Source organism: Danio aesculapii, chromosome 5 (genome assembly GCF_903798145.1).
Source record: "Danio aesculapii chromosome 5, fDanAes4.1, whole genome shotgun sequence".
NCBI lineage: Eukaryota > Metazoa > Chordata > Actinopteri > Cypriniformes > Danionidae > Danio > Danio aesculapii.
Genome location: NC_079439.1, coordinates 28,081,096 through 28,094,065, shown reverse-complemented (window position 1 = coordinate 28,094,065; position 12,970 = coordinate 28,081,096). Strand labels below are relative to the sequence as shown.

Below are 12,970 nucleotides of genomic sequence, written 5' to 3'. Positions count from 1 at the left end.
AGCCTGAGAAAATAATACCACTTTTACTTAATGAACGAGCTTTGTGGATAACTAAGAAAATTACAGAGTGTTCATTCATACTGTTTTTTGGTGCTGAAGCTCAGTAAGTGAAATCCTCAGCTCTCTTAGCTGGTCGCAATCAATTCTGCTCGTGTCCAGAGTTTTTTCTGTGCCCTGAAAAGTCAAATATATATTTTTAAAAATAATTAGAAATTTTTTTTTTAACTATTTGCTACAAATACATGCGATACATGATAATAATGCATTCCATTTACTCTACTGACAGTTTTCATTTCAGTAAAACACACTGAGGTCTCACAATGTGGGGCTCATTCCTTCGACTGTTGTATAAAGTTCTCTTCCCCTTTCTGCCAGATGAATGTCTCCTTCTGTAGTAAAGCTTTGTTTTGGCACTTTCACTGCTCGTCTCCTCAACAGTTCTCTCATCATCAGAGCTAAAACACACAGAGGGATCTTGAGGAACGGTTGCGTTTATTAAAGTACATATATACGGAAGCTCTTTTGGTAATTATTATAGTATATAGTGTGTTGTCTTTTGTTTTAAATCAATATAATGAGCTGTCGGTGGCTCAGTGGTTAGCACTGTCGCCTCACCGCAAGAAGCTCGCAGGTTCAAGTCCTAGCTGGGCCAGCTGCCATTTCTGTGTGAAGTTTGCATGTTCTCCCCGTATTCATGTGGGATTCCTTTGGGTGCTCTGGTGTTCACCACAGTCCAAAGACATGCGCTATAGGTGAATTGGATGATCTAAATTTGCTGTAGTGTATGAGTGTGTATGAGAATGCCAGAGTGTGTGGGTGTTTCCCAGCCGCAATGGGTTGTGGCTGGAAGAGCATCCGCTGTGTAAAACATATGCTGAAATAGTTGGCGGTTCATTCCACTGTGGCGACCCCTTGATATATAAGGGACTTAGCCGAAGGAAAATGAGAAAAATGAATAATGTGTTGTTCTCTTTCAACTTTCAAATGTATTTTTCATGTAAATCCATTTAGATTTATTCAAATATAGCAAGGTAAGTGACCTGAAGATTACTACAACTCCAAAGATCCAAAGATGCTCTGATGGGTTTCAGAATAAACTCTCAGAAATTGTAGCATGAATTAAAGATCATGATAAGAGATCTCAATTGCTTAAATTATCAAGTGATTTCCTTGGATTTTCAAATTGAACTTCATTTGTTAAAAACTGACAAGTACCTGAAGGGTTGAATATTGTTTTGGATGATTTGTCCTGTACAGTATCCATTTTCTCGGCTCAGATGTAATGCTGAAAAAAATATGAGGATATTTTTATAATTCAGTTACGTTAACATATTATGGACATACAGCAAATTAAACAATTGTGCAAAATATTAAAGGATTAGCATTAATGAAATTGCAAATGCATTTAGAATAGAATTTGGTGGACACACACACACGCACATACACACCTGTCCTGTTGCTAAGTGCAGACTTCAGGTGCTGTCGAACCTGTTCTGAGCATACGGTGTCCAGATCAGTGTCGATAGTGACTGAATCAAAACTCTGCATGGGAATTCCTGCCAGAAGACATTGATTGCTTATATATTTTCTGAATACAACAACAATTTAGTGCTTATCACAATGATCATATTAATGATTCTACAGTACTACTCTTGTACCTGCCAGGTGTCTCACTGGTGTTCTGGACTGATGCTGTAGTTTTCCTGACCGCTCCACACTGAGGTCTGCAGAGGTATTGCTGGTAATGAAAGCATCAGGGGCTACAGAACAAATTAATACTTATAAGATGCACATGCACTGAAGCCTAAAAATAAATTATAGTTAATGATGAATAGAGTTTTTCATGGTAAAGCTATAAAGCAGCATCTGTTTTCAACTTTGATCAAATACAACAGTTACTTTAAATTGAGCTGATACACTACCCGTCCAAAAAAGTCACCACATGGATTTAAGTAACCAAATAGGTAAGAGCTTTCCTTGGTGATTGCATGGGTGATTATGTTTCAGCTGGTCACAAGTTATTAATTTAACCCTAACTAATGTAAAGAGTATATTCATACAACACTGTGGGGGTAATGCTATGATTTCTGACAAACTCATGCAAAACATGCAATTCTGAGTTTGCATTTATGAAGTGAGTATCGCACAGGTGAGTGGGTTTGACAAACCACCCATAGAAATACTCTTTTCTCTAAAAAATGGTTATGACCAGGTTATTCCAGCAAGGTTTTTTTCTTCCCTGATGGCACAGGCGTATTCCAAGATGACAATGGATTCATCAGGCTCACATTGTGAAGGAGAGGTTTATGGAGCACATGGGGACACTCTTTTTACACACGGATTGGCCACCACAGAGTCCAGACCTTAACCCTGTTGAGAATCTTTGGGATGTGCTGGAGAAGGCTTTGTGCAGTGGTCTGACTCTCCCATCGTAAATAGAAGAGCTTGGTGGAAAATTCATGCAATTCTGAATGGGAATAAATGTTGTGATATGGCAGAAACATATTGAAATGATGTCACAGTGAATGTGTGCTATAATCAAAAGCTAAAGGCGGTCCAACAAAATATTACAGTGCGTGACATTTTCGTTAGATGGGCAGTGTGCTTTGCAATATAAACATAATAAAAATCAATGAGTTAGTACAATGTGAGAAAAGGTATGTATAAATAATAAGCATATAAAACTATTTATTTTCAACAGTCATTTTTTATCAAATCTGAGCCAGATATGAAAGCACCTAGTAAGATAATCCATTGAAACTATGGCTCCTACATTTTATTATTTATTTTTTTATTATTTATTTATTAATAATTTATTTAATAATAAAATTTATTATTTTATTACAACGTCCAATTAAAAGATCTTATATTTTGTTAAAAATATCTTTATACAAATCTTGAGTGTGTGTGTGTGTGTTTGTGTGTGAGAAGATGGTTTAAGAAGGCACAGCTGATATAAATATCGAAACTCAAATTGTTTAAATTTCAGTTCTTGCTTACATAATCAGTAATCAGTTCTTGTTTACATAATCAATGGTTACGACCTCTTGCTCAGTCTTTGTACCTGAGGTCGGCAGGACTACCATTTCGTCTCTGAAGCGTGTTGAGAAGTCCTCAGTACAGACGCTGTCCATCGTGAAGTCGTCCTCCTCATTTCTTATTCCTGCCACTTCAGTATTTCTCCCAAGAAGCTTCTCGAGCCTCCACCGACACTGCTCAACCCTGGACATTGAGCTCAAGCTGGATGGATCTAACTCAGGATTCTGTAACCACACTTCTGTAACTGTGGCTCCGTTTTTCTTCATCGACTGGTGGTCTACTTGTTCATCATTGACTTCTGAGAATTAGAATAGGAAATTTTCTATGTATTTTAGCCCCCAATATTGATAGTTGTTTGTTTTATTATGAGCAGATACAAAAAAAAATTATGTTTGCATTTAGAAAAGAGTTTAAGTGTTTTAGTTTGTAGCAGTTTTAATATTGATAATTGATAATAATAATAATATTATTAATAATACATTTTATTTGTAATGCGCTTTTCTTAGAGTCAAAACGGTAAAAGGCAAAATACTAACAATACAAGGCAAAATGCCCACAACAGTAGAAACAGCACAAAAATAAAAAGATACAACAAAACAATAAAAATATGAACCATAAGATAGAATAAAAAAAGTTAACAAATATTATCATCCTAAGTTAAAAGCAAGCTAAAAAGGTAAGTCTTAAGGCCAGAGAAGCGGCATTACTAATGCTGATAGGTAGTGCATTCTACAGCTTAGGCACACTGTTTAAGAGAGCCCTACCACCCATGGTCTTGATTTTAAAACGTGGCTAATGCAGGGTAAGTCCTAATGCCGAACGAAGACTGCAGGCTGGAGTGGCAAGAGTCACCAGGTCACAAATGTAACCAGGTGCTAGCCCATGCACTGCTTTAAAGGCTAAAATCAAGTCTTAAAATCAATCCGTGACTTAATAGGAGGCCAGTGTAGTTGTTGAAGTACAGGAGTAATATGGTCGCATGATGATGTGTGTGTCAGAACCTGTGGAGCGGAATTTTGAATATAATGTAATCTTCCCTGAGAACTTGTAGGTAAACCCCCAAAAAGTAAATTTCAGAAATCAAGACGTGATGTGATAAAGGCATCGATTAGCCTCTCTGCATCAGGTCGTGAGAGAAATGATTTAATCTGTGTAATATTGCGGAGATAAAAGAAGGCAGTTTTGGTTAAGTGTTTGAAGTGGGAATTTAAACTGAGCTGTGCATCAAAGAGCACCCCAAGGTTACGCACCTGGGTAGGAGACAGTTGAACATTATTAACCGAAAGCATGAAATCCTTATTCTGGTTAACATTAGTAGGACTGCCAGTTAGTAAATCCTCAGTTTCTGAACTGTTTCATTTAAGGAAGTTTTGATTCATCCAGGATTTCATTTCTAATAAACAGGCAGTTAAAAACTGACGTAGCAGTGTTAAGATCGGGGCGAGCACTATCATAGATTTGTGTGTCATCAGCGTACCAGTAGTACCCCAAGCCAAATTTATTCAAAATCTGGCCAAGACGCAACATATAAATACTAAACCACAGAGGATTAAGGACAGACCCCTGAGAAACACCTTGACGCAATGGGACAGTCCGAGATCTAATAGCACCCAAGCAGACAAACTGAGAGTGGTCAGTGAGATAAGAGACAAAGAGACTTTGATAAATAGTTTGAACATTTTTTGAGAATATATTTCTATCTATAAGTGATTTATGTACAGTTGAAGTCAGAATTATAAGCCCCCCTTTGATTTTTTTCTTTTTTAAATATTTCCCAAATGATGTTAACAGAGCAAGGAAATTTTCATAGTATGTCTGAAAATATTTTTTCTTCTGGAGAAAGTCTTATTTGTTTTATTTCGGCTACAGTAAAAGCAGTTTTTCATTTTTTAAACCCCATTTTAAGGTCAAAATTATTAGCCCCTTCAAGCTATATATTTTTCTGATAGTCAACAGAACAAACCATCATTACACAATAACTTGCCTAATTCCCCTAACCTGCCTAGTTAACCTAATTAACCTAGTTAAGGCTTTAAATGTCACTTTAAGCTGTATAGAAGTGTCTTGAAAAATATCTAATAAAATATTATTTACTGTCATCATGGCAAAGATAAAATAAATCAGTTATTAGTAATTAGTTATTAAAACTATTATGTTTAGAAATGTGTTGGAAAAATCTTCTCTCCATTAAACAGAAATTGGGGAAAAAATAATTCAGGGGGGCTAATGATTCTGACTTCAACTAGAACAGATTACCTGAGCGAGTCCAGTCAGTGTTGGATGGTGTTTTATCATTAGTTGGAACGGTGCTCCCCAAGCCTGTGTCTTTACTTACAGACTGGCTCCGGTCAAGAAAGCCTGGAATATAGAGATCATTATAATGGATAGCTGGTTTAAAAAATAATACATATAAAAGATAAAACTGCATAAATAAAGCAGACAAAATTTCACTTTAAATGTTTTTTTTTATTATTAATTTTTAAAAATGATTTATTGTTGTTTATTTTACAAAATTACTAACCCAAAATAGGAGATTCATATATTTCTTCATTTCCTCCATAGGCTTGTGTTTGCTTGTGGATCTATTGGTGAAATACAAAATCAGGTTTAATTCTTTACCATTTTTCCTGGTTATCAATATTTCATCAGACAGTGCTTGACCTGTAGGTGACTTAGCTGACTGTCAATGGTGTCCAGAAGCACATCACAGCAATCATAAGACAATGCCAGAGGTATGAGGCCATAAACATCAACACCATCATCCACATCTGAGAAGAAACGTGACATGAATTTTGCCAATAAACAAATGCATGGGCACGAAAAGCAAATGTCAGGTGGTCTGACCTGCAGAGAGCAGCTCATCTGTGTTTTCTCCAGATCCATCATTTTCCATGACTGTCCTAAAAAACAGAAAATTCATTCATGCATGAGAATTTTAGAGATCATGAGAACATTTGTCTTCATTTATGAGCTAGAGTAGAGGCAGACTGTTTAAGGGAGAGCGGCTGGTTTTTTGGTTGCCAAGGAAACACAACAGAAAGGGTCCCCAACAAAGTAGTTAAAAAGACCCTCATGAAGTAAACAGAAGCCAACACATATCACAGATTTCACAAGAAAATAATGAAACGCACCATCTTAAATATTTACTAATAGCTAGGTTAACTTACTCTCGTGTTTCAACAGAAAATAGCTTTTTTCCCCAGAGAAATCACATATTGCACCACACTAGTTCTCAATCGATTTATTATCAGCAATTAAAGCTGAATTTTTCCTCAGAAATCTCAAATATATCATTACGCAAGCATTAATTGGGTTGTTTAATAAGTTTTAGGTTTTACACTTACGTACGTTTCTCCACTTGACGTTTTTTCTCTTTAGAAACGAGCCTGGACAGCAGAAATCGGTTGGCATGTACACATTCATTAGCCTCAGAGTCATGGCAACCACAACTGCCTGCTGCACCGCAAACTGGAGGAGATTTATGCTTTTGGTTTGTTTGCAAAGCAGTAAAGTGTTTTTTTAAATAATATCTATCTATCTATCTATCTATCTATCTATCTATCTATCTATCTATCTATCTATCTATCTATCTATCTATCTATCTATATATATATATATATATATATATATATATATATATATATATATATATATATATATATATATATATATAATATGTAAATAACATATAATGAGAAGAAATACACATCGACTTTATAATGTGTATCTTCACTCCACTAAAAAATAATTAAACAGCCGTGGGGAGTTTTTAACTTACAATCTGGCAACTGCCGCCCTCTCGCAAATATCGCGATAGAGCTGATGTGCTCGCACTGACAGTGCAGTGAAACAAGTTTCATCCCTGATGATTAGCAATTTCAAAACAGTAAGTACATTTACCGTTGGATGAATTGAATTGAATATTAAATTTTCTATGTCAAACGTATAAGGCTAGCACATATGCTTTTCGCGAGTATGATGTTTGGTAAATTTAGATTTACTTTGAATTTGTATGCTAACCAGTTAGCAGAATAGTATTGTAACTGATGTCATCATCTTGTATCTTTAAAAAAGATCATTCAGTCTCAGAAAATGTAAACCCAGTAAGTACTTGACGGACACCTTACGCTAATATGCTTCATTCTTTGTCAGAAAAGAGAGGTGCTATATAAGAGTTTACCATGTTTGCTCTGGAATAGAAATCGCTTTTAATACAGTTATATCCTCGTAAAATCGTGACTTCCGATTACATACTTGGGTCATTATAACGTTGGTTCATAAAGTATTAAAATTAGTATGAAATGTAGTTGTCTACACTCTACAATGTCCAGTAAGTTACTTGAGTTCTCTGGGCTGCTGTGAAAGTAAGAGCTTCAGTCTTGGACAGGTCTTGAACTTCTCAGTTACCATTATCCTCTGTTAAGTATTAGTCATTCAAATCGTATGTGTATTGTCTTTTTTTCTCAGGTGAAGTAGAAAATGGCCTCATATTTTGATGAGCATGACTGTGAGCCCACGAATCCTGAAGAACAGTACAGACAGAACGCGTTGCTGGAGCTGGCGAGGTAACCGACACCACAGCGCCATCTAGCGGAACTAAACACATTCAACTCTCGATAAAATATTTGTTAAAACATTGTTTAGTCTTCCGTTACTTATTTCAAACCTGTCTGACTTTCTTTCCTCTGTTGAACTCAAAAGAAGTTATTTTGAAGAAAGCTGAAAACCTGCAACGATTGACGTCCATAGTAGTTATAGGTTCAAAACATTCTTCATAATATCGTCTTCAGTGTGCAACAGAATAAAGAATCTCATAAAAGTTTATAGCCATTTCAAGGAGAGCTAATATTGATTTTTGGGTGAACTATCAGTTTAAACCACTATAACATGTTTGCATCCCTTTAGGAAACCTTGTAAAATATTATTCACTGTGTGTTAGAAACAATTTTGAACTGTTGTTGAGCAATCATGAGCAAATCGTGAGATAAATAACTGAATAAAACAATATTAAAGGGATTGTTCACAAAAAATACAATTTCCTCACCATTTACTCTCACTCAAGTGGTTCTACACTCGTTTGATTTTTCTTTCTTCTGTTAAACATGAAACAATATATTCTGAAGAATGTTGAATTGACATCAATAGTTGGAACAAAAATGCTATGGAAGTGAGTGGTTGTTGTTTTCAACATTCAGTATATATTCCTTTCTATTAAACAAAAGAAAGAAACTCAAACTAAATTTTAACAAGTGGAGGATGAGTAAATGATGACAGAATTCTCATGTTATTATAAATGCCATCCATTGATATATTCAAACAAAATTTCTTATGTATTGAAATCCATGTTGAAAGAATTAAATTTTTTTAAATTAATCAAAAGGTGGTAATTGCAGTAATACCATGGTAAAACATATATTTTTTTATTTAATTAACTTAAAAATTTGAAGTTGCTGATTCTTTAATTTTATCTAAAATATTTTTTAATCCAAAGAAACCTGGAATGTGATCAAATAAAAAGAAAATCATATATTTTCAATACGTTATGAGGTCCAACAACTGATAATGCAGTTTGTTTAATTAACTTTAGTAAACTCTGTAAAAATTTGTCAAAAAAAAGAATAAATGTTTCTTTTCAGTTCTTCAGAGATACCGTACTGTTTGAAAGTTTGTGCTCCGTAATTAAAAAAAATATTTAGCAAAGATGCATTAAATGATATAGAATATACACCACAATACTTCTAAAACAAGTTTAAACAATCTGTTCATAGGAATTTCTGAAACAAGAGGGTTTCAAATAAATTTCACTTTTGATGTAAATATTAAGTATCTTTTTTCAACGTCAATTATACTAAGTTTCTCTCGAGCAGCAAATTAGCATATTAAAATGATTACTAAAGGATCATTTAATGAATAAATAATTGTAATTAGACAGTAATAATATAAACTGTGAGTTAGCATTGGAATTGGTATCATCTGTACTAAAATGTGTATGAATATGACACAATAGAGCTCACTTTTCTATGCTATTGCGGCTGCAGGTCTCTGATGCAGGGTCTTGACATAGACTCGGGTTCATTTGATTTGTCGGACTGGGATCAGCGTCTTCCTCCTCCTGCTGCAAAAGCTGTGGTTCAGAGTCTTCCTGTGGTCATCATTTCCCCTGAACAAGCAGGTGACACAACATTCATTCACAACTCTCAAACCACACTTTGATAGAAGACATTATTGCACGAAGGAACTGGCAGTAAAGAAAAGTGCTAATAACATTTGGTAGATTGTGTGGGGTCAATGGCAGCAAGTCAATTGTGAAGCTTTTTCTTTGTTTGTCAGATAAAGGAGTGAAGTGTCCTGTGTGTTTGCTGGAGTTTGAGGAGCAGGAGTCGGTTAGAGAGATGCCCTGTAAACATCTGTTTCACACTGGATGCATCTTGCCTTGGCTTAATAAGGTATTTTTAGATGTGATTTTAATATTCTCTAACCAAAACACCAGATGAGATGCACAGAGCCAAGTTAAACCTTGATGCAACCTTGAAAATTCACATATTGTTTTCTATGAGTGAACTTACATTGGTCACACCACTTGTTGGGCTGTGTTTTAGCTATATAATGGTTATATAATGGTATATAATGGTTAATATATATATAATGTTTTGTATTTGTAGCTTTTCTAAAAATTCTTCTTTGTTGACTGCTAGTAGTAGTGTTTGGTCAAAAGAAATATCCTAATCAATTGTACTGTAGCCAACCATGTGATGTGTGCATTATTTTACAGAAGCATAAATCTCCATCTTTCTCAACTATGTCCCACTCTGAGTAACCTTTCCCCCTAATGATGGTGTACATGCATTGGCATTAGTAGTGTTTTGACATTTCATTACAGACCAATTCATGTCCCTTGTGTCGACTTGAACTGCCCACTGACAACCCAGACTATGAAGAGTTCAAAAAAGACAAGGTAAGCTGTCTCACCTGTCACGTCTCTTTACTGTAGGATATTTCAGTAATTGGTTTACACCATTCGGTAACTCTTTACTTGAAGGGGTGTTCATAAGACGGTCATGAAACCTTTATGATCATGACATGTCATGAATGTGAATGAGATTGTATGCATGCTTTTGACAACTATTAGGTGTATGTTAGGTGTCATTTCCTCAGATATGTAATTTTAAAGGCAACTATGATATTGTTGGTTATGACAACTCTGGTTGTGAAGTATTTGTTTATGCAGTCTTCATCTTTGTCAAAACAATTTGACATTACCAACATAACTTGTCAACAAACATAACTTGTCATAAATCTGTCATAAACATGATTGTCATGAGACCTTATAATTGTCATGATAATATTTCTGATTAATTTTTCAGTAAAACAAACTATTTGTCATACAAATGTCTCATTAAAAGTGACATTACTCTGACAAACATTTTAACAGCTTCAATATTTAACGACATTGTAATGACAAATTCAGCTTGTACTACTGTGGTTGAGGTAAAAGAATATATATATATATATATATATATATATATATATATATATATATATATATAGCCCCCCTGTTTATTTTTCCCCCCAATTTCTGTTTAACGGAGAGATTTTTTTAAACACCTTTCTAAACATAATAGTTTTAATAACTCATTTCTAATTACTGATTTATTTTATCTTTGCCATGACGACAATAAATAATATTTGACTGGATATTTTTCAAGACACTTCTTTACAGTTTAAAGTGACATTTACAGGCTTAACTAGGTTAATTAGGGTAACTAGGCAGGTTAGGGTAATTAGGCAAGTTATTGTATAACAGTGGTTGGTTCTGGAGACTACTGAAGAAAAATATAGCTTAAAGGGGCTAATAATTTTGACCTTTAAAATGGTTTAAAAAAATTAAAAGCTGCTTTTATTCTAGCCGAAATAAAACAAATAAGACTTTCTCAAGAAGAAAAATATTATCAGACATACTGTAAAAGTTTCCTTGCTCTGTTAACATCATTTGGGAAATATTTAAAAAAGAAAAAAGATTGAAAGGGAGGCTAATAATAATTCTGACTTCAACTGTATGTAGTATGTATATATATATATATTAATGGCACATAAATTTGCCACATTTATAATGGCTTCATGACAATCATGTTTATGACAAGTTTTTTTGTCTTGGTAATGCCATGTTGTCATGACAAAGACAAAAACACGTTGTGATGTCAAGTTGTCATAAACGTGTCATATTTGCATTTAAAAACTCAGCAAATAACAATTAATAAGTTAGAAACATGCATGAGATCTCATTAACATTCATGACATGTCTTGTCATTAGGGATGCTCCAACCAGGATTTTTTCAGCCGATACCAACTACCGATTCCCGCGAGTACCGTGATCGGCCGATAGCAAGTTCCGATTCTGATGCTTCAAGCTTTAAAATACATAAAGCACATTTTCCCTCTACGTATGAACCTTAGGTGAAGATATCTGCTTACCTAAGAGAATAAATGAAGGATGATCCAAAAAATCCCTTAAACATTACAGAAGCTTTACAGAAAATAATAGATAAAATAGTCAAAAACACAGAACTTTCAGTTTTTATACATGTACAAAGGCCTAAATACATGCAAGGCCATTCCAATATTTTGCTCTTTTGATGGCTCGATGAGAGACAGGGATGTGCACTTACTGTGCTATTCATCTAACCTAACAAATGTAAAGCTAAAAACATCACCCTGCCTCTTACAATATGCTAATTCACTCTCATCTCCATGATTTACGGGGTATTTTATCTAATTCAAAACACCTGTGATCGGTTCATGAGATCGGCCAGATTGGCGAGTATTGATCAAGTCATAAAATCTGATTATCGGCCAATACCCATCTCCAGTCGATCAATCGCAGCATCCCTACTTGTCATGATTATAAAGGTTTAGTGATCTTCTTATAGACACTCATTCAAGTAAAGTGTTACCTAGTATCATTCTGCAACACCTTAAAGAAAATGTACCTGAGGGTTCACTGCTTGTGCGTCTGTTTACAGGAACGGAGAAGACAGCGAGAACACAGACTAGAGGATCTACATGGAGCCATGTACACATGACCACAGAATACTTGACATAAATATATATGAATTCAGCTTTCAGTCTGTCGAAAGTGAGAGTTTACTGTGCAGGGACCAGGCTTTGAAACGAGTATATTTGCTTGTACTTGGGGTGGGGGGATCAAACAAAAAAAAAAAACAGCACAATTTTTAATGCTATCCCTTTTAAGGCTTTTGTATGGCTATGCACTGGGAACTGAGAATTGTAGTCTTATGGATACATTTCTGGTTTTATTAAATGTTTTAAAGCCGTTTGTGTTTTAGTGTGAAATTGAATCGTCTTGCTCCATTATCTTATGCTAATTCGTTTTTGCTCCCTGAGATTTCTCGTCTTCAAGTGCTGAATAAACTATCATTATAATAAGCAATGGTTGCCATAGTGAATACAATAATTCATAGTGAGTGCACTGGGACACATTAGACATGGTTTCTGCCAGTGGACTTGACTTAAAGGAATAGTTCACCTAAAATATTTCTAATGTTACACAAAAGAAGAAACCCATCGACTTCCACAATAAGAAAAAAATACTATAGAAGTCAATGAGCACTCAGCATTTTTCAAAATATCTTCTTTTGTGTTCAACACAAGAAAGAAGCTCAGATAGGGGTTTGAACAAGTGAAGGGCGAGTAAACGATATCAGTTTTAATTTTTGGGTGAAAAAATCCCTTTAATAAAACCCTACTTATATAATATGGTAGAACTCTACCTCATGAAAAATATATGTGAATATTAGGTGTCTATGTAAAGTTATTGTAATAAATGGAGCAGGAAAACTGTCTGAATTCATAATGTCAAATTGTCTTTTTCATATTTTTTAAATAAAAAAAAAAAACATCAAGCTTCTCTAAA

General features: G+C 34.6%; 1 protein-coding gene and 1 long non-coding RNA gene across 2 annotated transcripts; one reads left to right on the top strand and one right to left on the bottom strand.

The window, feature by feature from the left end:
* Nucleotides 1-5,596: 5,596 nt before the first annotated feature.
* LOC130228744 (uncharacterized) lies at nt 5,597-5,939 on the bottom strand. The gene is made up of 3 exons (XR_008837801.1): nt 5,884-5,939; nt 5,701-5,807; nt 5,597-5,621 (listed from the first exon to the last, which is right to left on the bottom strand). It is a non-coding gene; the product is annotated as an uncharacterized LOC130228744 (long non-coding RNA).
* A 917-nt stretch (nt 5,940-6,856) lies between these two features.
* On the top strand, nt 6,857-12,970 carry rnf181 (ring finger protein 181). Its single transcript, XM_056457820.1, has 6 exons — nt 6,857-6,925; nt 7,507-7,604; nt 9,078-9,211; nt 9,370-9,485; nt 9,920-9,994; nt 12,060-12,970. The coding sequence occupies exons 2-6, from the start codon at nt 7,519-7,521 to the stop codon at nt 12,117-12,119; spliced, it is 471 nt and encodes a 156-aa protein (XP_056313795.1). The 5' UTR covers nt 6,857-6,925; nt 7,507-7,518; the 3' UTR covers nt 12,120-12,970.

Excerpts from the sequence above, each read along its gene's own strand:
- rnf181 (XM_056457820.1), top strand. The coding sequence starts at position 7,519 with ATGGCCTCATATTTTGATGAGCATGACTGTGAGCCCACGAATCCTGAA. Across the intron at positions 7,605-9,077 it reads GCGTTGCTGGAGCTGGCGAG|GTCTCTGATGCAGGGTCTTG; the intron begins GTAACCGACACC and ends TTGCGGCTGCAG. Across the intron at positions 9,995-12,059 it reads AAGAGTTCAAAAAAGACAAG|GAACGGAGAAGACAGCGAGA; the intron begins GTAAGCTGTCTC and ends GTCTGTTTACAG.